The sequence below is a fragment of the Labrus bergylta genome, chromosome 22, assembly GCF_963930695.1.
Source record: "Labrus bergylta chromosome 22, fLabBer1.1, whole genome shotgun sequence".
Taxonomy (NCBI): Eukaryota; Metazoa; Chordata; class Actinopteri; order Labriformes; family Labridae; genus Labrus; species Labrus bergylta.
In genome coordinates, this window is record NC_089216.1 from 5829566 (window position 1) to 5851619 (window position 22054).

General features: G+C 37.0%; 1 protein-coding gene across 1 annotated transcript in view; it reads right to left on the reverse strand.

Moving 5' to 3' along the window:
- Positions 1–935: 935 nt before the first annotated feature.
- Positions 936–22054, reverse strand: part of LOC110004983 (uncharacterized) — a 22677-nt gene continuing 1558 nt past the window's right edge. The window contains exons 4-33 of the mRNA XM_065950919.1: positions 21032–21298; positions 20628–20906; positions 20090–20356; positions 19727–20005; positions 19340–19630; positions 18143–18406; positions 17485–17727; positions 17099–17215; positions 16953–16968; positions 16763–16860; positions 16588–16638; positions 16399–16421; positions 15826–15949; positions 11087–11368; positions 9879–10145; positions 9474–9752; positions 8936–9202; positions 8573–8851; positions 8171–8476; positions 7262–7525; positions 6604–6846; positions 4921–5043; positions 4796–4812; positions 4616–4700; positions 4444–4494; positions 3237–3305; positions 3083–3139; positions 2547–2609; positions 1934–1987; positions 936–1782 (exon numbers count right to left, since the gene is read on the reverse strand). Coding sequence (XP_065806991.1) covers positions 1775–1782; positions 1934–1987; positions 2547–2609; positions 3083–3139; positions 3237–3305; positions 4444–4494; positions 4616–4700; positions 4796–4812; positions 4921–5043; positions 6604–6846; positions 7262–7525; positions 8171–8476; positions 8573–8851; positions 8936–9202; positions 9474–9752; positions 9879–10145; positions 11087–11368; positions 15826–15949; positions 16399–16421; positions 16588–16638; positions 16763–16860; positions 16953–16968; positions 17099–17215; positions 17485–17727; positions 18143–18406; positions 19340–19630; positions 19727–20005; positions 20090–20356; positions 20628–20906; positions 21032–21298 — 5033 coding nt within the window. The 3' untranslated portion in view covers positions 936–1774. The remainder of the gene's footprint in view (positions 1783–1933; positions 1988–2546; positions 2610–3082; positions 3140–3236; positions 3306–4443; positions 4495–4615; positions 4701–4795; positions 4813–4920; positions 5044–6603; positions 6847–7261; positions 7526–8170; positions 8477–8572; positions 8852–8935; positions 9203–9473; positions 9753–9878; positions 10146–11086; positions 11369–15825; positions 15950–16398; positions 16422–16587; positions 16639–16762; positions 16861–16952; positions 16969–17098; positions 17216–17484; positions 17728–18142; positions 18407–19339; positions 19631–19726; positions 20006–20089; positions 20357–20627; positions 20907–21031; positions 21299–22054) is intronic.

A 22054-nucleotide genomic window follows, 5' to 3' on the forward strand; every position in this document is an offset into this window, starting at 1 on the left:
ACATGAACCTGTGGGAGACTATCCCTGTCAGACAGGAGGGGGGGCGGGGTCTAATGAGGTGAGACATGACGTAAAAAAAAAAAAAAAACCTGGAAGTAGCAGAGGAAGCAACAGAGTCTGCTATACGACGTTCTAATGAGAATATTTGTCCTTATATCAATGCTACGTGTGGTTTAATGGGAATCCCAATATCAACAAAGGAGCGGAAAACAACATACAAAAGAAGAGAAAACATAAAGCAGCCGTTTAATAACGTGCACAGAGATTGAAGCGGTCGCATGCATACACTTAATGCACTGTGCAGCACTCAGAATATAAACGTCACTCTCCCCTCCCATTGGCTCGAGGGGAATTCTCCAGAGAATATCCTGTTTTTAAGGGTCTGGTGGGAAAAACTCCAGGTGGTTGTTTGCGTTCACACAAATATCAGGAGTTTTTCATGAGTTTTCTGGAAGTGTGAAAGACAGTTTATTGTCACACTGAGAAGGTATATGTCATGTTTTTTGTGTATTTTCATAAGCCTCTGTTTTGTTTATGTAGTTCTTTAATCACCCTTGTCTCTTTCATTTCAGATTCTGCTCATGTTCCCGCCTCGTTTGTCAGCACCGCCTTAATTACTACACTCACCCGAGTCTTTTTATCCCTGGGTTGTCTTTGTATTGAATCCCAGTTTGTGCTCCCTGTTGCCAGATCGTAGCGTTTCCTTTGTCCTAGCATTTTTGTCTATAGCTTTAGTGTTTATGATCTCTGCCTGTTTTTTTCCCTTCTCCTCTGGATTTGTTTGAATTTCTGTGTACCAAACCTTGGACCGCATTAAACGCCTTTCCTTTTTGAACGCTCCCTCTGAGTTTACATCTGTATCCATTGGGTGCCTATCTTTGGGTCACAGTCTGGCACCGGTGCTGCTAATAAGTTAAACACAGAAGCTGTCAGGATATCTTAAAAATCCAATTTTATTGAAATGGCAGAAATCTGTACAGACATGTTCACCAATAACCATTGAAACTCAAATATTGTATGAAAGGCTTTTGTTTGAATACAACAAACTATAGTAGCACTAAGGTAAAGAATAGAAAATAAAATGAACTTATTCAAAATCTAAAAAAATAAAAAACAGAAAACAGGCTATAACAGCATATGCTAAGTGGTTAGCTTAATGCTAAACAGAGTAGAGATTTTTATACTCTGGTTATGTTCTCATTTTTAAATACTATTCCTCGTGGATAAAATCTTCTGCTCTCGATACAGCACGATACAAGTAGTTCAAATGAAATGTAACTTAGTCTAACAAAACAAAAACATGTGGAACGTAACAATTCAACTTTACAAACACTTTGTGTACAACTATAACTTTGTTGAAGAGACATATGTCACATTTAAACTCGAATCTGATGAATCAGTTCTTTTCTAATGTGACAGATACATGAGACACCTCAGGTCTTATATCTTCCTTTTCTACTTTGTCATTGCATTACAAACATTAGAAAATGACCAAAGAAATGATCCGCCCTGTCCCAAATAAAGGCGGGTAACGCTGCTCACAGCTTACTAGTGAAAGAAGTTAATCGATGCATGAAATGTTCAACCAAACTTTCAGGAATACAAAATAAATACACAATTTAATTTATTTTCTATGCTACTTACTGTACCGAATACTTTTAATAATTTACAAGCACGAGCACAAAATTATCACATGACAGCTGCAAATGCTAATCAAGCCAATATTTTTTTTTTCACGCTGCCATCCATTCCTTACGTCTATAGATACAGAACTTTATTGATCTGGAAGAGAAGCAAAGGGAAAAGAAAGATTAGTAATTTTTTAAGAATATTGCAATCTTTACCAGACCTTTTTGCCTGTTTTAAAATCAGTTGACATATACATAAAATAAATCCTCATGATGTAAGGTTGCATTAAAACCATGAGCTGTACCTGGTTTGACTTCAGAGTAAACCGATTCTTCAGTTATCGCAGGAGTTGGCTTTCCTGAGAGAGACAATCAGTGTAAAAAAAGTTCATTATACTGAATATTAAGAATAAGCCTTATGTTTGTAATTGTCATGTATGTAATCGTTATTACAATCTGTCATTATTTGTATTGTTGCAGCCATTAACCCTTTCCCCCCTTAGCCAATAAACTGATTTCAGCATCATCTTTAAGCATTAAAGTTGCCTGAGTATGCAAAATGTTCAGAAGCAACACATCTAGAACAAATGCAGAATTCAGATGTATTAAAGGCACAGTATGCGGATTCCACCACCGGGGGGCGCTCAATCAAAACAATAATAAAAGATGACGTTGGTGCTGGCAGGGAATCGTGAGTTCTCTCTGCTAATCAATTTAATCAATTTTTTATTGATTTAGATATTTCAACGTAAACATTGTAATTAAATTCTACATATTGGACCTTTAATGTAAGAACACCTGACGGTTAATATTAACAATAAAAGCTTACATCACCTGCGATTTGAAAGAAAAAACACAACATTTATATTGTTCTGTGTTGGAGAAGAAAAACTGCAGTTGATTGCTTACTTCACTCACCTTTGTTTTTCTTGGCTTTACCTGGATTATGGCAGCTGACTTGAGAATAAAGGACAGATGTATCTAAAACAAAAGACAGATTTTAGGATTGGTTTTCTTTGTAGACTGAATTTGTAATGTACAGACGGACGGGTTGAAGGATTGAGAAAGAAAAATGTAGAAACACTTGAGTTTCTATAATGACTGTACAGATTATGTGTTATCACGATGGCAGCTCAGCGAATGTTTCTTCTTCTTGCTTTTGTTTGGACCCAAAACTGTCCATCTTAATACTTAATCTGTGAGATGGAAATGTTCTTAAAACACATGACGATCCGACAATAACATGCATCCAACATACGTTAATTTAAACAGCCAAACTGAGCAGTCACAGGAATAAATGCCCCAAATTTAGCTAACATTTGACAAATTTTGTCTCTTTTGACACCCAGTGGAAATATTTAGAATAATTACTGAACTGCAAGCTGACCCATTATCTCCTCCAGTGTGTACCATGATGCATTTTAACATCAACTTAAAGCAGCACTGTAACCTACCTTCTGTTTCTAACCTCACATCAGAATAAATCGTGCTGTCTGGTTCAGGTTTCTTCCCTGTAAAAAAAAAAAAAAGACAACAAATGAGCCGAATGAATGTAAAAACACTTTAGTACTTTTTAATCAATCTGCTGTATCTTATTGAAGTACTTACCTTTCTTTCCGATGTTTTTGAGCTCGATCAGAGAATATGTAACATCATGGGACTGGGACTGGTTTGCATCTGAAATATATGTTTTGTTATCCACAAACATTCTGGGCCGTGCATAAACTACAGTTCATCTACAGTCGGAAACTATTTCAGGAAACAGTTTAGAGCGTATTGGCTGACATCATTGTCCTGGTTTCACTGAGCCAAAACTAAGCTGATGCAAGTGTTTCACAAGCAATCGTTGCCATAACCCTGTGAAGACATGCAGCGCTAAATGTTGGTTAGTTCCACTATTAAAAAAGTACTATGGAATATTACAAAAAAAGAGGCAAAAGCAAGAAAGAGGAACAGTTCCCTTCAAAGTAAAATGTACATGGTGAAGCATGTTCAGTGCAGTTTTTGATTGGAGGTTTAATGGTGCATTCATGTGGTATCGGACACATCTGGAAAACGAGTTGTAAAACGTACATGAACGCCTGCTCAAGTCGGAGCAACAACTTGGAAAAAACTCTGGAAAAGATTTGATTCCGACTTGTCGAATTGTGGTCATATTCGTCATCACATGGGGGGCAAAATATTTGTCTTGTTAATGTTAAGACACTTTTTATTGCCGATAAGTCACAATTTGCACATCAACGTTTGGCTCAAATATAACTCATAACAGAGACAGTCACACATCTTTGTAGCGTCCATACTTTCTTTGTAGTTCTTACAACATTCAAACTTTCCGAACTGAAATCACGTGAACACACTGAATTTAGAAGAATGATTTCACAACTCGGAAACTGGGACCACTCAAGGAGCACATGGATGTAGAATCAGACCAAGTATTTTAACCTTAAGTTTCAGTGATCATTTAGCTTCTTCATCCATGGAAAGTCAATCTAACTACAAAGTAACATTAAAGCAATAAACAAGATGTATGTGTCTCTAAAGAGAGGCTGAATAAGTCTAACACACTTAAACATTAGCAAAAGGATGATGAAACTTGCCTTCACCCTCTGAAGTGGCATTGTTCATAACCTAACTACAAATGAATTATACATGATGCACCAACCAGTTAAGGACACCATTGCTCAATTTAAGAAATATTATACATTGCACTGATTGCCTAAATTGCATTCCAAAAGCGAAAGTAATTGCGTCGTTGAAAAGAAAACCTTTGCATTTGTTGGAACATTTTCAGTATTAGAAAAGGAATAAACTGTACCATGTGCGGTGTCTTCAGGGCCTTTGATTGATTCATAATGACACGCATCACCTAAAGAGCAATGGAGATCAAATCAATCGAGCTAACTGCACGATAACACTTTGTATCTTTGGATGTTTACAATAAAAGGTGTTCTTATATATAAATATTTATGATTAATTCAAATGCTTACCCTGCAGGGGAGGTGAGTATTCATGATGCTGAGCGGCCGGATTTGTGGCCGAGTCCTGGTTGGTGCTTTCAGACTGGATTGACCTCCAACATTGAGTAAATAAAAAGGTGTTAACATTGGACGTAATGGCAAAGTGTTAATGTAATGTTCAAAATGAGACACAAGAGAGCACTGAACCAACCTGATAAGGCATGAATCTGTAAAAAAGACATTGTGTTGTTCTTTTAGTTTGCCACCATTTCATGTCAAACATTTGGAATAAACCATCAAATGTGTAAGAGAAAAATATTAAATAAAGGTCTCACCCTTTGACTGCCTGCAGCGATACAACAGGAGCAGAAGAATTATAAGTACTGCTCCACAAATCAGCCCGACAATCATGAGAATTAAAAGATATGAAGGGTTCCCAAGCCTGGACACCGCTACAACTAATAACAAATAACTGTTAATGAACTTATAAAACACTTCTTAAGATTATAGACAATGATAATTAAATGTTTTGTCATGTTGTCTCAAGCAACGGTGAAGACAAAACACAAACATGTGTAAAGAAAATAGTCTACAATGAATACATAATTTTATCGCAATCCAAGATTTAACCAAATTACTCATTCAACACTAAATTATTGAATCAATAAGGTCAATCACTTAAAGTGTGGTTACTTCCAACTAGATGGTGTATTTGACCTTTTTCTTTTTCAGACAAAACATGGTTTACATAAAATCATTCAGTAATTTGTATCTTTGTAAGGACGGGAAAGTGGCTTAGGCTAAAGAAAGAAAAAAAATCAAAAATGCAAGTGAATTTTTTTACAATGAAAAAAAAAGTGCAGCAATATGTACAGTACAGGCCTGGAGAAAAATGTAAAAATAAAAAATAAAACTAGCAAGAAATAAGTAAATAACAGAATGTAAAAAGTGACAAACTAAAGACGCGACTCAGCGCTAAACAATGCCACCGTGGGCCCTTGCAGCGCGGCACACTCTTTGGTTACTGTCAACAATTCTCCAACACTTTGCCCCTCCAACCACCAACAACCTGCAAGGCCCTCAAGCCTCCTCTTATGTAGGAGTTGGCACCCCGACCAAAAGAGGTGAGAAATAAGTTAACTCTCTGGAGAGTATTACCTGTTCTGCAAGAAGCACAAAACATCTACAATAAGACTAAAAACACATCAAAATACATTTCAGTTAAAGGGATACTTCACCCGCAGCAGCCGTCTCACCGCTATATGTATATTTTTTCGCCATTATCAGCTTTCTCCATAGAGCCTGTTAGCATAGCTTCCAAGCAATATGGCGGACGTTAAGTTTCGATACCTTTAAGTAAATTCTTAAACCACCATTTTTTTTTTACAAATCATAATTATTCTCAACAACCTAAACATCCCTCCACCTCTACCTAACTTGGCGCCTTCCACTTGGCACACCCCCATATAAGCCAAAGGCAGGCTTCATCTCTGTTTGGCTATCTTTTGGAAGTGACTTCAGCTAGTCGGTAGGGCTACTTTGAATTGCTTGAGGACCACTGGACTATGTCTGAGAATTGAACCCAAAGTGGATCAATTCATTTGAATTACAGCAGAGGGCAGCATTACGCCTTGTAGCATTCAGCCTGCCAGAAATTCATGAGAAGAAGAAGCTCTGTCTGGCAGTTCCTGATTGAGAAAGTGGAGTGCAAGCCAGGATATGGAGCAACAGAGGACTAACAAGATATATTTGACATGTGTAACACTGAATAAAGTGTTTTAATGTAAAAAAAAAAAAAAAAAAGGTCCATGAGTTTTTTTGTTGCTTGAAAATAAAATGTTTGAAATGATTTTGTCATTCACACCCAAGTATTGGTGGCTAGTCATGCTAAGCTAACGTTAACACAGGCCTCTAAGCCGGCTTGATATTACTTCAAGAGTGTCTGTTTAACATTAGTGCATGAAAGTATGTACATTACTTTAGAGGGCACGGGGTATCTCCCTGACTATCCCACTCACCTGTTACTGACATCCAACTCTGAGACGACTCTCTCCCTGAGGTCTGACACTTGTAGAAGCCCTCATCAGACTTTGACACAGCAGAGATATTAAGCTCCTTTCTGGTATCATTTTGAATGAGTTTGTTATTCTGATAGAAGAACACATTGGAAACAATATCTGGGCTTCTCAATCTGCAGCTAAGACTAACTGAACTTCCTTCAGTCACTGGATGGACAGGGCTCACCAGGATAATATCAGACTCTGTAAAACAGTTAAAGAAAAGAGGATTCAGTCAGAGGTCATCAGGTTCAAACATGAAAATTAGCAGACACAGAATGATGAGAATATATTTCTTCTTTTTTTACAGCAATGCTTCAAAGTGATGATTAATCTGATGTGTTATCTTGTGTACACCTTACTCCTTCTTATGTTTAAGACTTTGGCATCAAATGTGTTTGAACAGCAACTGACTACAAATGTGATCAGTATTTAATAATGATATACACTCAGACCTTAATCTTTGCTTTTATCTAATTAAGAGAGTAAACTCTCCCACACTGGGCTGCTCTTTTACTTCTCCATGTCGATGGAGATAACGTGGAACTGAATGATGTTGAATTGAATACTTTGATGCGGGAAGATAAAAACTTTAAGAAGAAATGTAATAAAAACATACTCTGTTTAGTGATGTTGACAGCGTTGCTGAACTCCCCTGATCCAGACTCACACCAGTACACATTATTTCTTGAGATGTGACGACCTATTGTGCATGTTGATCCAGTCATTTTATCCCACAGGGAGCAATCTGCCAGGGAGCTGTCCCTTTGAAACTTCACTCTCCACTGAGTAGAGTTCCCCTTACACTCCAGTGAGACAGAATCAGAGGTGAAGTGTTGCACTCTTTCAGGACTCACTGTGAGAGATGCTGATGAAGGCAAATCTAAAGAAGAAAGAAACAAAAGGTTCAACAAATCCCAGCAGTCCAAAGATTAAAAAAGAACAGACAACTACAGTTAGCTGCCATTAGACTTTATATTTAATTAAGATAGACAACCAAGGAACTCTTGCTTCTGTCTATAAATTGAAAGACTTTCTTTGACCTGTGATTTTTCAAAGATATGAAGGATTAGCATTTCATAACGATGTTTCTCCATGAGTAGTTGCATTCTTACTTTTTATTTGTGTTTCAAGTCTGTGGCTTGGTTTTTTCCCTTCTTTTCCATCAGTCCATATTCTGTTTTATCAGGAATGGCTGAATTAGATTTTTCATATAGAGTCTACATACCACTGATTACTGACCAACTATTTTAATCATACAAGCCCTCACATGTGAGAGTCAGAAATTAGCAATAAGATGCTTAATTATACAAAGTAAAATGTTTTTATTGAACGATTATTTAAGTGATAGACTCTAATCATCTTCCTTTAAGTGTTTTTCATGCTACCAAAAACAACATCAACCACTCACCAAGGAAACGAGTTTGTGGTACAATACAGACAAAAGTACTGAAGAAACTCTATGTTGTTCATAGATGAAAACTGAATAAAGATATTAATCTCAAGATAAAGACAGAAACAAACTGACCTCCAGACCAGACAAACTTTGGTTTACTATAAGGAGTGTTCATTTCTCCTCTTCCAGCTCTGCACACATATCCTGCTGTGTGTGTCTGTCCATGAACAATGAAGGAATACTTTTCAGTTCCATTTCTGCTTCCAGATAGCAGCTGGTAGTTGTAGGAGTTGTAGGAGTTGTCAGATAGTTTGGGAATAGCTTCATACCAGTAGAACCTCCATCCTGCTGATGGCTGTTTAACCTCACAGTTCAGAGTCACAGAGTCTCCAGGACTCAGCCAGAGTGGAGACACGGTGAGGACAGGCTGGGGTGAACCTGTTGGAAAAGTGATTATTCAAAGAAATAAAACCATGTAATGATGGAATATCTGATAGTACAGTATAATGTTTATATAAAAGAAATGTTACTTACTGTATAAAACCGTTAATGTGATGGGATCGCTCCAACCTGTTGGAGACTGGTCACTTTTTTTTCTGCCCTTACAACTGTAGTTTCCACTGTGTGATGTATAAGCAGGTCCAATACTGTATTCCTTTTCCTTTGGAGGTTTGAATGAGTTGCTTGTTTTCCACTCGTACTCCCACTCAGCGTCGTCTCCATCCTTTATCTCACATCTTAGAGTAATCGACTCTTCAGAGTAGATTTCAGACCAGTTGGGGTGCAGAGTCACGACAGCCTTGTTTGCAACCGCTAATGTTGAAGAATTCACAGTAAGTATACAAAGATGAAAAAACCTTAAATCTACACCAAAGAATGTCAATATGCAAAACTTACTATTTTCTTTTAACTGAATTGTATTACTGTCCTCTGTGTAGTAAACTGGGTTTCCTCTCTCTCCTCTACACCAGTAGAGTCCTTCCTTTGAGACACGCTTTTGTCCAGCCGAGGAGACATCTATTATGTATGATGAGGATTTATCTGCTCTGTACCAAAAGTAGTATTGCCAACCAGATGAAGAGCTCACATCACAGGTCAGGGTCACATAACCTCCTACTGGAATATCTGTGACATCAGCCTTCAGCTCAGCCTTTGGTTTTTGTTCTGTTCAGTTTAAAACAGGGATATAAAAATGATTACTGTTTCTTTAAATAGCCATTAACAAAATACCTTATGGAAATAAATACACATGAACTTCATCCATGAAACTTATTGTACCAAAGACACACTTAATCACTGTGATCTGCACTAAAACTTTCTCAATGAAGAAATAAAGTCACAATTTGAGTACTGCTCAGCTATGAATGATAGTTTCTCTTAACATACACAAACCTTCTTAAAACTTGTTTTCATGTTGATTTTAAGTCCATCTTACCTGATACTGTCAATGTGATTGGAGTGCTCCATGGTGTTGAAGAAAGTACCTCAGTTTTGTGTTTTCCCTTACACTTGTATTCTCCTCGACTGTAAACATTAGCAGTGAATTCAAATGATTTACTGTTTTTTTTCACAGATCTATCAGAGCTGGTTGTTTCCCACTCATACTCCCACTCAGAGTCGTCTCCACCCTCGATTTCACATCTAAAAGTGATCTTCTCTCCGCTGTGTATCTCAGTCCAATGGGGCTGAAGAGCCACAACAGCTCTGTTTGATACTGTTTGTGTTCAAGAGATCCCAACAAGAACACAATGATGAGAAAAAAAAAACATCTTTAGTCTTTTTATCAATCAATTTATGGATAAAAAACATTATTACAAGTTTTCAAAAATGTTAAACTCACAAATGATGTTGATAGTGACTGAATCACTGTACTCTGTGTAGTAAACTGGTTCTCCTCTCTCTCCTCTGCACCAGTAGACTCCTCCCTTGGAGACACTGAATCGTCCATTGAAGTTTTTACCATCATCTTGTGTGCCCGGGTGATCTCCTCTGTACAAGATGTACGTCCAGCCAGGTGATGGAGGGTTCACATCACAGGTCAGGGTCACAGCGCCCCCTGCTGGAATTGATGTGCTGTCAGCTCTCAGTTCAGCCTTTGGTATTATTTCTGTTTGATTTGGAAACAAAGATGTAAAAAGGTAAATTACTGTACCTACAATTTGGTCAAATTCAAACAGTGCTGAGCCCAGAAGTAAAAATTCAATTAAGAATTATGAGCTGAAACTAGTGTTAAGATTTATCTCCTAAATTATATTAAATTTAAAATAGTTTGATTCCAGAAAAGACCCAAATCATGTATCACTTTAAAAAACAACATCAATCAATCAAATGTATTCATAAAGCACATTTAGAAAAACAAGACAAAAACTCACACAAACATATGTGCCCAAACACAAATGCACACACAGAATACTAACAATATAATCAGACTTTAATATTAAATGATATTTGATAGAAATACATCAGAAAGAAATACAAGCAACCTAGTTAGGACTCAAAAGCCAACATGTAAAAGTGTGTTTTGAGGCGTGACTTAAGAGACTCCACAGAGGGGGCAGACCCTGACTGAGGGAGGAAGGCTGTTCCACAACCGTGGGGCCTTGACTGCAAAGGCTCGGTTGCCTCGAAGTTTATAACGGGAAGGAGGCGGGGCCAGGAGGCGGAGCCAGGAGGCCCATGTTTGAGGATCTGAGATACTTTTCTCACTTTGACACAGCAATCATAACTTAGGAGAGCTCTATCAATATCAACAAACATCTTCTTTGTCAAATGTGAATAACTTAGCCAATATTTATAAGAAATTATTCAGACACTGTTAGTGACATCAAAATTCACTGTTTTAAATCATATTAAGACATATTTTAAGAAGATTACAAAAGATGTGATAGTCTTAAGTTTCTCAGTTATTTTGTGACCATGCTGAAAGTTAAAAAATAATTTGTCACAGCTCCCTGCAAAGACTTTAAGCAAGCAATGTTTTGTTTTCTCATTTAGATGAAATCATTTCCACCTGGACATTTTAATTATTGACAACATGGTTCAACTTACGTGTTACAGTCAATTTGAAGGGTTCACTCCAAGACGTGAAGGTAGAATTAGGGGATCCCCTTCTGCCTGAGCACTCATAGTCTCCGTTGTCAGAATCAGTGGCTCGGCTAATAATGTATTTATTGTGTGTTGTTTCTTTGTATGAGCTGGATGTTCTGTCTCTTCTCCATACAAACGTCCATTCAGAGTCTCCACCTCCCTCAATCTCACATCTGAGAGTGAGCGTCTCATACCAGAATGTTTCAGGCCAGTTGGATGTAATGGTCACACAGGGACTGTTACCTGTTCACATCACAAAGAAACAGGATTGGAAAAAAAACTAAAAATAGAAAATGTTACAGTTTTCATCCATGATCCTTATTGTAATGATTTAAATGTCTGTACAATATAACTGTAACAATAATGACACAACAATAATGTTGTAAATGGTTTTAAAGTAACGTATAAAGCAGCGTTAAAAGAAGCAGCTGTTGAAGAGATATAAGAGCTTACAGAGTCACAACAGTTTCTATAAATACCAGCAGCTTTCCATGGTGAGGACAGAGTCGAGTCAAAAGAGAAAACTAAAATACATAGCTTAAAAAAAAACATTTTCAGTTCATGTTCTAGGACATTTTCTTTAAAAACTTAAGAGATAATACATAAACACAAAACACTACATGTGGATGATGTTAAAGTGATGAAGTAGGTAATAAATAGAGGAACTGCAGAAACATTTAAAAAACAAAAATCAGAAATATAAGACAATCACTTACCTTGAGCCAATCCGTGGGGGATCAAATTCAGCACTAAAATAAAGATTAATAGTTCATCAGGGAAGAATTAAAGGTGTTAAATCCAGATAGAGTTTCATTTTAGGTAACTGTTATTGTCAAAACTTTCAAAAACGAGATGGTTCATCTCAAGGGGCTATCCATCAATAAACAGAATTTCTCACAAAACAACAAACGTTTGGCAGCCATTTCAATCCTAAAGCTTTTTTTTCCAAAACTATCGACTATTTACTGTTCACGCCTTGTTCAAATGTTGTACAAACAGCAAGTGCTTAACTCCTGTTGTATTATTCAAACAGCTGAACTACATGTTCATAGAAACATGACTCGCTGTTTGAAAGTCACAAAACTTAAAGAGCTCTGATGTACTCACAGAAAAACCCCAGCACACAACGCAAGGTTTGGTCCATCTTCACATCCAAAATGACAATGAAACTCTGACGCTTAGTTTTAAAATAAAACATTAACTTTACATTTCTAATAATGCAGAAGGAAAAGAGGAGAAAGACAAGTAACAGTTCATTAAAATGTGAGAGCAGAGTTTCTCTCGGACTTCTGTCTCTGTACTTCCTTCTCTATACACAAAATTCTAAGAAGTGCACACCTCGACCAACCTCTTTACACTTCCTGTCTACTGCTCGAATAAGAAATGAGATAAGATCCTGTGCAGGGTCCAAAATTAACTTTTTGACTCACCGGCCAAGGTGGCAGGTAGATGAAAAACTTCACCGTCCAAACATATTTCTTTACCGGCCAAAATAACAAATTTTGTTTTTGTGTCCTGTACACATCTGTTACAGCACATTTAATTGAGAAGACATTATGTTTTGTTTAATCAATAACAAATTTAAGTCACAGATTCGATCATGTCATCAGATCAGGAAACTGAGAAATTGTAAAAAAAATATATTTGCTGGCCTTTGTTTTTTGTATTATTTGTAGGCAGTAGTTCCTAGACCTAAAACAGTGTGTGTGTGTGTGTGTGTGTGTGTGTGTGTGTGTGTGTCTGTGTGTGTGTGTGTGTGAGAGTGTGTGTGTGTGTGTGTGTGTGTGTGTGTGTGTGTGTGTGTGTGTGTGTGTGTGTGTGTGTGTGTGTGTGTGTGTGTGTGTGTGTGTGTGAGAGTGTATGTGTGTGTGTGTGCGTGTGTGTGTGTGTGAGTGTGTGTGTGTGTGTGTGTGCGTGTGTGTGAGTGTGTGTGTGTGTGTGTGTGTGTGTGTGCGTGTGTGAGTGTGTCTGTGTGTGTGTGTGTGCATCTAATGATTCACATGATCATTAATAAATAATAACCCACGACTGATCTGGTGCACTGCCTGCATAGCAGTGTGTAGCAGCCCCACTCTGACTTCTCTCCACTAATGCACGTCCACATGTTTTTCTTTTAGTACTGACTGTAACTCGTTTTCTTATTGAGAATACTGAGGGAACAGTTGAAGCTTTCACAGCGTGCTCTAACTCGTTGATCAGTGGTTTCTTTGGAACCTTTGGTGAAAAGTTCAGTTTTACTCATCTTAATTAAACAGAACGTAGAAACCACAAAACTCAACTTCTACAGAATATAAGGAAACTATGATCAAACTGAATTTCCCCATGATATAGTCGGTACTTGGTACAGGCTGACTGACCACTTCCTGTATTAACACCTCTGCTATAGGAGGCGCGCCTTTCACTCAGGCCGGACATGATGTCACTGAAGCAGCAGAATTCACAGTATTTATAACTTTGAACAACTTAAGGTAGTATTAACAACGAGTGGATGCTGATGTGACCTTATTCATATAGCACCTTTCATGTGATGAAAGCAGCTTGATGTTGTTGTTGACAATTAAGTAGCAATTGATACCAACATTTTATAAGTATACCAATCGTATATGAGAAAAGCAGAAGAGAAAAAGAGAAAATTGTTGGTGAGAGGCTTCAATGCACAAGAAGAAGTTACAGTGCAAACAGAAGTTAATAAAACGTGTGGAACAGCTGTGATAATTAATTTAAATTATGTAGTTCAATTTCCTCATTTAAAGAAAAAAAAACCTAAGGGCGCTGATGGCCTAGTGGTGAGGTAGCATCCCATGTTCGGAGGCTGAAGTCCGTCAAGCAGGCGGCCCTGGTTCAAGTCCGACATGTGGCTACTCTTGCAACTATTTTACCCTCTCTCTCAAGTTTCTGATGCTATCCACTGTCCTAACAAATAAAGGCTCAAAGCTCATAAAACATGTTTAAAAGAAGGTGATAAAAAGATATAGTAATAATAACTTTATTTATATAGCACTTCACTAATCAAGGTTACAAAGTGCTTCACCAAATGTATAGATATATACATATAGAGTATAGCATCATATATAAGAACAAAAGTATGATTATCAAAGACTGAAACTGTTGGTTGTGTCTTGTTTTTAATGCCTACTTGATTCGTATAAAATGTTTTAGAACTTCATTTTGTTTTGTTTGAAATGTTTGAAACTGTTGCTGTGAAGTGAACTTAGTAGTTAAAGGGTCGACTTCAAGTATATTTGATGTTAAAAAGAGAAGGTATAGAAAGCTTCAGAGTCAGCCTAAACCTTTTCAACAAGTTTAATCCCTCAACGTATTTTATTTATAATTTGAATAGAACGTTTATATATTCTTGTATGGGGGTAATTTGTAAATACTGATTGAGTAAACTACTAAAAGGAAACTAACAATAATGTGTAACATTTAAAGCTCTGCTTTTCAAGTCAAGAAGAAAACAAAATGGCTGCTCATGGGATGCAGGACCTTGGTTATTTTCTGCCACAAAGCTGCAATGCTGTAAAAAGGTGAAATTGTTAATAATTTGTATTTCTATATTTTCAACGGTAGAGAACTTCACGTCTTTGACAGATAACGACTAAAAGTAACAACCATAACTTCTTTCAAGGATGATTTTTAGCATTCGTCTTTATTAGATAGTAAAGCTGAAGATAGACGGGAAATATGGGAAAGAGAGAGAGGGATAACAGACACCACAGGGATGAGGGTCAGAACTGCATCTGGGGTGGATGTGACCTTATTCTTATTGGCTGGTTGGTCAAAAAGCAAGAACAACCAAAAGAAACTGTTGTTCCTGTTTAAAACATTTATTAGGAACATTACAGCAGAAATACTTTAACAATACATAACTATGAAATAATTAAGATACAAATTACTGACGGTTCAATAAACTATAATGTAAATGATTATGTTGGTTGAGAGCAGGTCATCACAGATATAAAAGTAATGTTGATGTCCATCCGGGATCTTTGGAAGCCAACACTGACAAAGAAGCCGACTTTAAAGCTGCACTATCAACTGGGTGCTCAAGCTAAAATATACAGTATGAAGCAGCTGAAACAACTCGTATCCAGAGTTTAATACACAAAATTGACAGATAAATGACAAAATAAAACATATACTTCTAAAAATAAGAATAGTCAAGAATATTCTGGTAATAATTGTAAGCTTTTAGCTAGTATGAGTAATGTAATACATATTCTGTCACTCTTATTTAACCAGAAAACAAATGAACTGTACTAACCCTTGAACATTTGTGATAGTTGGAAAGCAGAGTTGCATGTTAAGTAACGATGTGAACATAATTTATGTAATTTAATCAGCTCCTTTAAATATACAATATGTAGAAAGTTATATGAATTTTTACACTTAAATATCTAAATAATTCAAAATTGACTAAACTTATGTTACAAATATATTTTTTGTCCAGTACTTTCTTTCCCGAAAAATATTTCCAACAGTTATCAAAGCCAGAGAAATCCTTAATATTATAGTAACAGAAGCCGTGTTGTCGTGGTGGCCACCATGACAGACACGACATGTATATCGTTGCCATGGAAACACCGTACTGTTGCTGTATGTGCTGCTGTGATAAAAACTTCATGTAAATCAGACTTGGATACATCGTCTGTAAACATATTCTCTTCCTCAGGTCGGTTTCACTCGTTTGTCTTCACTACGGTCAACTCTTAGCTCATTTTCATCAGGGTTGGGGACAGAGTAGCAGAGAGAATCACTCCCATGATTCCCCGCCAGCCTTGATGTCGTCTTTTGTGGTAGTCCCCTGGAGGCTGAATTTACAAACTGTGAGTTCAAAGAACTGGGGAAGTAAACACAAACATGTTAGTCCACAGTATACAGTTGCTTATATTGAAATTATCCAAAGGTTTTGTCTTTTATGTCCGTGTAGTCCCACACTTTTCTTTGCACAAAATATCTACTTTAAAAACATTCAGACCAGATATGTCTCAGAGGTCCTCTCTAGTAATCAGATGGCCAAGTGGCTTCTGTATATAGTTATGCATGTCTTTTAACTCAAAGACTGTCGTTTTAAAACTAGAAACAAGAATCCAACTAACATTATTTTGATTTATTTGCTGTTGATTTAAGACGTCTGGCCTCTATTCCAAAAAAACCCAGTAAAGAAATAAATATATATTCATGTTTTCAACTGTATTACATTGGGCATTTTTGGAGTGCACATGAATATAAAGGTATACACTGTACCATTTTCAGTGTCTTCAGAGCCTTACTGATTGGTTGACGTAATCATCCCCTTTAGAAAAATGAAAATCAAGCAAGTATTTGTTCATCAAAGTTTGTAAGGACAAGTGTCGTTCAAATAGACAAATGCATGACGAACATGAAACTCTTTTGTGACATGTTTTCCTTAAATTTGAAATATTTCATTCAGTGTATATTAATTTAAAAAACTACAGTACCAGCGTTGTTGTCCTCAGAGATTTGCAGTGTTTCGTAGACACTGGCATCACCTATAGAGAAGTCAAAACCAAGCAAAAGTCACTTTCATCCCATTTTGGATTCATATATTTTGAAGGCTACATTAATTTCTAAAATTGTGTGTATAAATACACAATATCAAGATGAAATGCTTACCGTGCAGGAGAGTAGAGTATACATCAGGTTGAGCCACATTCTGGTAAAGTTCATGACTTCTGGCAGAGTCTTGGTTGTTACTCTCAGACTGGCTTGGCCTTAAACATGCAGGATTGACAAACATTACATTGAGGACCATGGTTTTAATTACTGCTATATTTAAAATAAGTAAAGAGAGAGTTGAACCTACCTCCTGAAGCACGAGTCTGTGAAAAGACATTTGCTGTTACATTGTTTTTTACTTTATATAAGTCACATTGCTAATCTTTGTCAGTGCATTTTTATATTTAATATAAATAAAGCATTTAACAATTAGAAGTAAAAGAAAGGTCTTACCCTTGGACTGAAGGAAATGATACAATAGGAGCAGAAACATTGTAAGCACTACTCCAGAAATCAGCCCAACAATCACAGGAATTACAGGAAATGTGGATTCCTCAAACAACATTTCCACTGCCATAAAGAATAACAAATAGTCACTGATACTACAATCATACAAACACTCCTTCAACTGATTCAAAGTGTTATTTCAGTTCTGGTAGTAAAGACAAAACCTCTAAAATGTATACAAAAAATATTCAACATGAACACATAATGTGATCACCTACGTTTAAGAATCCAGGAGGTACAAACAAAAGATTTCACTTGATTTTCCCTTTCGAAGGATACTAAAGAAATCCTGGTAAACACTAAAGCAGACAAGTGTTGGTTATCTTACTCACCTTTTACTGACATCCAACTCTGAGACGACTCTCTCCCTGAGGTCTGACACTTGTAGAAGCCCTCATCAGACTTTGACACAGCAGAGATATTAAGCTCCTTTCTGGTATCATTTTGAATGAGTTTGTTATTCTGATAGAAGAACACATTGGAAACAATATCTGAGCGTCTCAATCTGCAGCTAAGACTAACTGAACTTCCTTCAGTCACTGGATGGACAGGGCTCACCAGGATAATATCAGACTCTGTAAAACAGTTAAAGAAAAGAGGATTCAGTCAGAGGTCATCAGGTTCAAACATGAAAATTAGCAGACACAGAATGATGAGAATATATTTCTTCTTTTTTTACAGCAATGCTTCAAAGTGATGATTAATCTGATGTGTTATCTTGTGTACACCTTACTCATTCTTATGTTTAAGACTTTGGCATCAAATGTGTTTGAACAGCAACTGTCTACAAATGTGATCAGTATTTAATAATGATATACACTCAGACCTTAATCTTTGCTTTTATCTAATTAAGAGAGTAAACTCTCCCACACTGGGCTGCTCTTTTACTTCTCAATGTTGATGGAGATAACGTGGAACTGAATGATGTTGAATTGAATACTTTGATGCGGGAAGATAAAAACTTTAAGAAGAAATGTAATAAAAACATACTCTGTTTAGTGATGTTGACAGCGTTGCTGAACTCCCCTGATCCAGACTCACACCAGTACACATTATTTCTTGAGATGTGACGATCTATTGTGCATGTTGATCCAGTCATTGTATCCCACAGGGAGCAATCTGCCAGGAAGCTGTCCTCTTGAAACGTCACTCTCCACTGAGTAGAGTTCCCCTTACACTCCAGTGAGACAGAATCAGAGGTGAAGTGTTGCACTCTTTCAGGACTCACTGTGAGAGATGCTGATGAAGGCAAATCTAAAGAAGAAAGAAACAAGAGGTTCAACAAAGCCCAGACAGTTAGCTGCCATTGGACTTTATATTTAATTAAGATAGACAACCAAGGAACTCTTGCTTCTGTCTATAAATTGAAAGACTTTCTTTGACCTGTGATTTTTCAAAGATATGAAGGATTAGCATTTCAAAACGATGTTTCTCCATGAGTAGTTGCATTCTTACTTTTTATTTGCGTTTCAAGTCTGTGGCTTGGTTTTTTCCCTTCTTTTCCATCAGTCCATATTCTGTTTTATCAGGAATGGCTGAATTAGATTTTTCATATAGAGTCTACATACCACTGATTACTGACCAACTATTTTAATCATACAAGCCCTCACATGTGAGAGTCAGAAATTAGCAATAAGATGCTTAATTATACAAAGTAAAATGTTTTTATTGAACGATTATTTAAGTGATAGACTCTAATAATCTTCCTTTTAGTGTTTTTCATGCTACCAAAAACAACATCAACCACTCACCAAGGAAACGAGTTTGGCATTTGCCTGTGTATGTTGTACTGTAGGCTCATGCATATGCACTTGTGGATACACACACACCACATATATGATGCTTTTAAATTGTCTATTTAGACAGATGAAGATATATTTACAAACTACCTGCACATTAGCTCCAAGTTAAGTTGTGTATTTATTTTGATAATCGAGTGTAGATATTGAGCTTTCTGTTGAACTATTTTGAGAATGTATATGTATGTATACACGCTTACAACTCAATGAAAAGTTGTTCACTAAAAGGAAGGGGAAAGAAAGAGCATGAAGTCATCGTGATCGATTCCTATCTTGCTCTTGGATTGTTGTACAATACAGACAAAAGTACTGAAGAAACTCTATGTTGTTCATAGATCAAAACTGAATAAAGATATTAATCTCAAGATAAAGACAGAAACAAACTGACCTCCAGACCAGACAAACTTTGGTTCACTATAAGGAGTGTTCATTTCTCCTCTTCCAGCTCTGCACACATATCCTGCTGTGTGTGTCTGAACAATGAAGGAATACTTCTCAGTTCCATCTCTGCTTCCAGATAGCAGCTGGTAGTTGTAGGAGTTGTCAGATAGTTTGGGAATAGCTTCATACCAGTAGAACCTCCATCCTGCTGATGGGTGTTTAACCTCACAGTTCAGAGTCACAGAGTCTCCAGGACTCAGCCAGAGTGGAGACACGGTGAGGACAGGCTGGGGTGAACCTGTTGGAAAAGTGATTATTCAAAGAAATAAAACCATGTAATGATGGAATATCTGATAGTACAGTATAATGTTTATATGAAAGAAATGTTACTTACTGTATAAAACCGTTAATGTGATGGGATCGCTCCAACCTGTTGGAGACTGGTCACTTTTTTTTCTGCCCTTACAACTGTAGTTTCCACTGTGTGATGTATCAGCAGGTCCAATACTGTATTCCTTTTCCTTTGGAGGTTTGAATGAGTTGCTTGTTTTCCACTCGTACTCCCACTCAGCGTCGTCTCCATCCTTTATCTCACATCTTAGAGTAATCGACTCTTCAAAGTAGATTTCAGACCAGTTGGGGTGCAGAGTCACGACAGCCTTGTTTGCAACCGCTAATGTTGAAGAATTCACAGTAAGTATACAAAGATGAAAAAACCTTAAATCTACACCAAAGAATGTCAATATGCAAAACTTACTATTTTCTTTTAACTGAATTGTATTACTGTCCTCTGTGTAGTAAACTGGGTTTCCTCTCTCTCCTCTACACCTGTAGAGTCCTTCCTTTGAGACACGCTTTTGTCCAGCCGAGGAGACATCTATTATGTATGATGAGGATTTATCTGATCTGTACCAAAAGTAGTATTGCCAACCAGATGAAGAGCTCACATCACAGGTCAGGGTCACATAACCTCCTAATGGAATATCTGTGTCATCAGCCTTCAGCTCAGGCTTTGGTTTTTGTTCTGTTCAGTTTAAAACAGGGATATAAAAATGATTACTGTTTCTTTAAATAGCCATTAACAAAATACCTTATGGAAATAAATACACATGAACTTCATCCATGAAACTTATTGTACCAAAGACACACTTAATCACTGTGATCTGCACTAAAACTTTCTCAATGAAGAAATAAAGTCACAATTTGAGTACTGCTCAGCTATGAATGATAGTTTCTCTTAACATACACAAACCTTCTTAAAACTTGTTTTCATGTTGATTTTAAGTCCATCTTACCTGATACTGTCAATGTGATTGGAGTGCTCCATGGTGTTGAAGAAAGTACCTCAGTTTTGTGTTTTCCCTTACACTTGTATTCTCCTCGACTGTAAACATTAGCAGTGAATTCAAATGATTTACTGTTTTTTTTCACAGATCTATCAGAGCTGGTTGTTTCCCACTCATACTCCCACTCAGAGTCGTCTCCACCCTCGATTTCACATCTAAAAGTGATCTTCTCTCCGCTGTGTATCTCAGTCCAATGGGGCTGAAGAGCCACAACAGCTCTGTCTGATACTGTTTGTGTTCAAGAGATCCCAACAAGGACACAATGATGAGAAAAAAAAACATCTTTAGTCTTTTTATCAATCAATTTATGGATAAAAAACATTATTACAAGTTTTCAAAAATGTTAAACTCACAAATGATGTTGATAATGACTGAATCACTGTACTCTGTGTAGTAAACTGGTTCTCCTCTCTCTCCTCTACACCTGTAGACTCCTCCCTTGGAGACACTGAATCGTCCATTGAAGTTTTTACCATCATCTTGTGTGCCCGAGTGATCTCCTCTGAACAAGATGTACGTCCAGCCAGATGATGGAGGGTTCACATCACAGGTCAGGGTCACAGCGCCCCCTGCTGGAATTGATGTGCTGTCAGCTCTCAGTTCAGCCTTTGGTCTTCTTGCTGTTTGATTTGGAAACAAAGATGTAAAAAGATAAATTGCTGTACCTACAATTTGGTCAAATTCAAACAGTGCTGAGCCCAGAAGTAAAAATGACTTGAAGAATTATGAGCTGAAACTAGTGTTAAGATTTATCTCTTAAATTATATTAAATTTAAAGTAGTTCAATTCCAGAAAAGACCCAGATCATGTATCACTTTAAAAAACAACATCAATCAATCAAATGTATTCATAAAGCACATTTAGAAAAACAAGACAAAAACTCACACATACATATGTGCCCAAACACAAATGCACACACAGAATACTAACAATATAATCAGACTATAATATTAAATGATATTTGATAGAAATACATCAGAAAGAAATACAAGCAACCTAATTAGGACTCAAAAGCCAACATGTAAAAGTGTGTTTTGAGGCGTGACTTAAAAGACTCCACAGAGGGGGCAGACCCTGACTGAAGGAGGAAGGCTGTTCCACAACCGTGGGGCCTTGACTGCAAAGGCTCGGTCGCCTCGAAGTTTATAACAGGAAGGAGCCAGGGCCAGGAGGCGGGGCCAGGAGGCGGAGCCAGGAGGCCCATGTTTGAGGATCTGAGATACTTTTCTCACTTTGACACAGCAATCATAACTTAGGAGAGCTCTATCAATATCAACAAACATCTTCTTTGTCAAATGTGAATAACTTAGCCAATATTTATAAGAAATTATTCAGACACTGTTAGTGACATCAAAATTCACTGTTTTAAACCATAT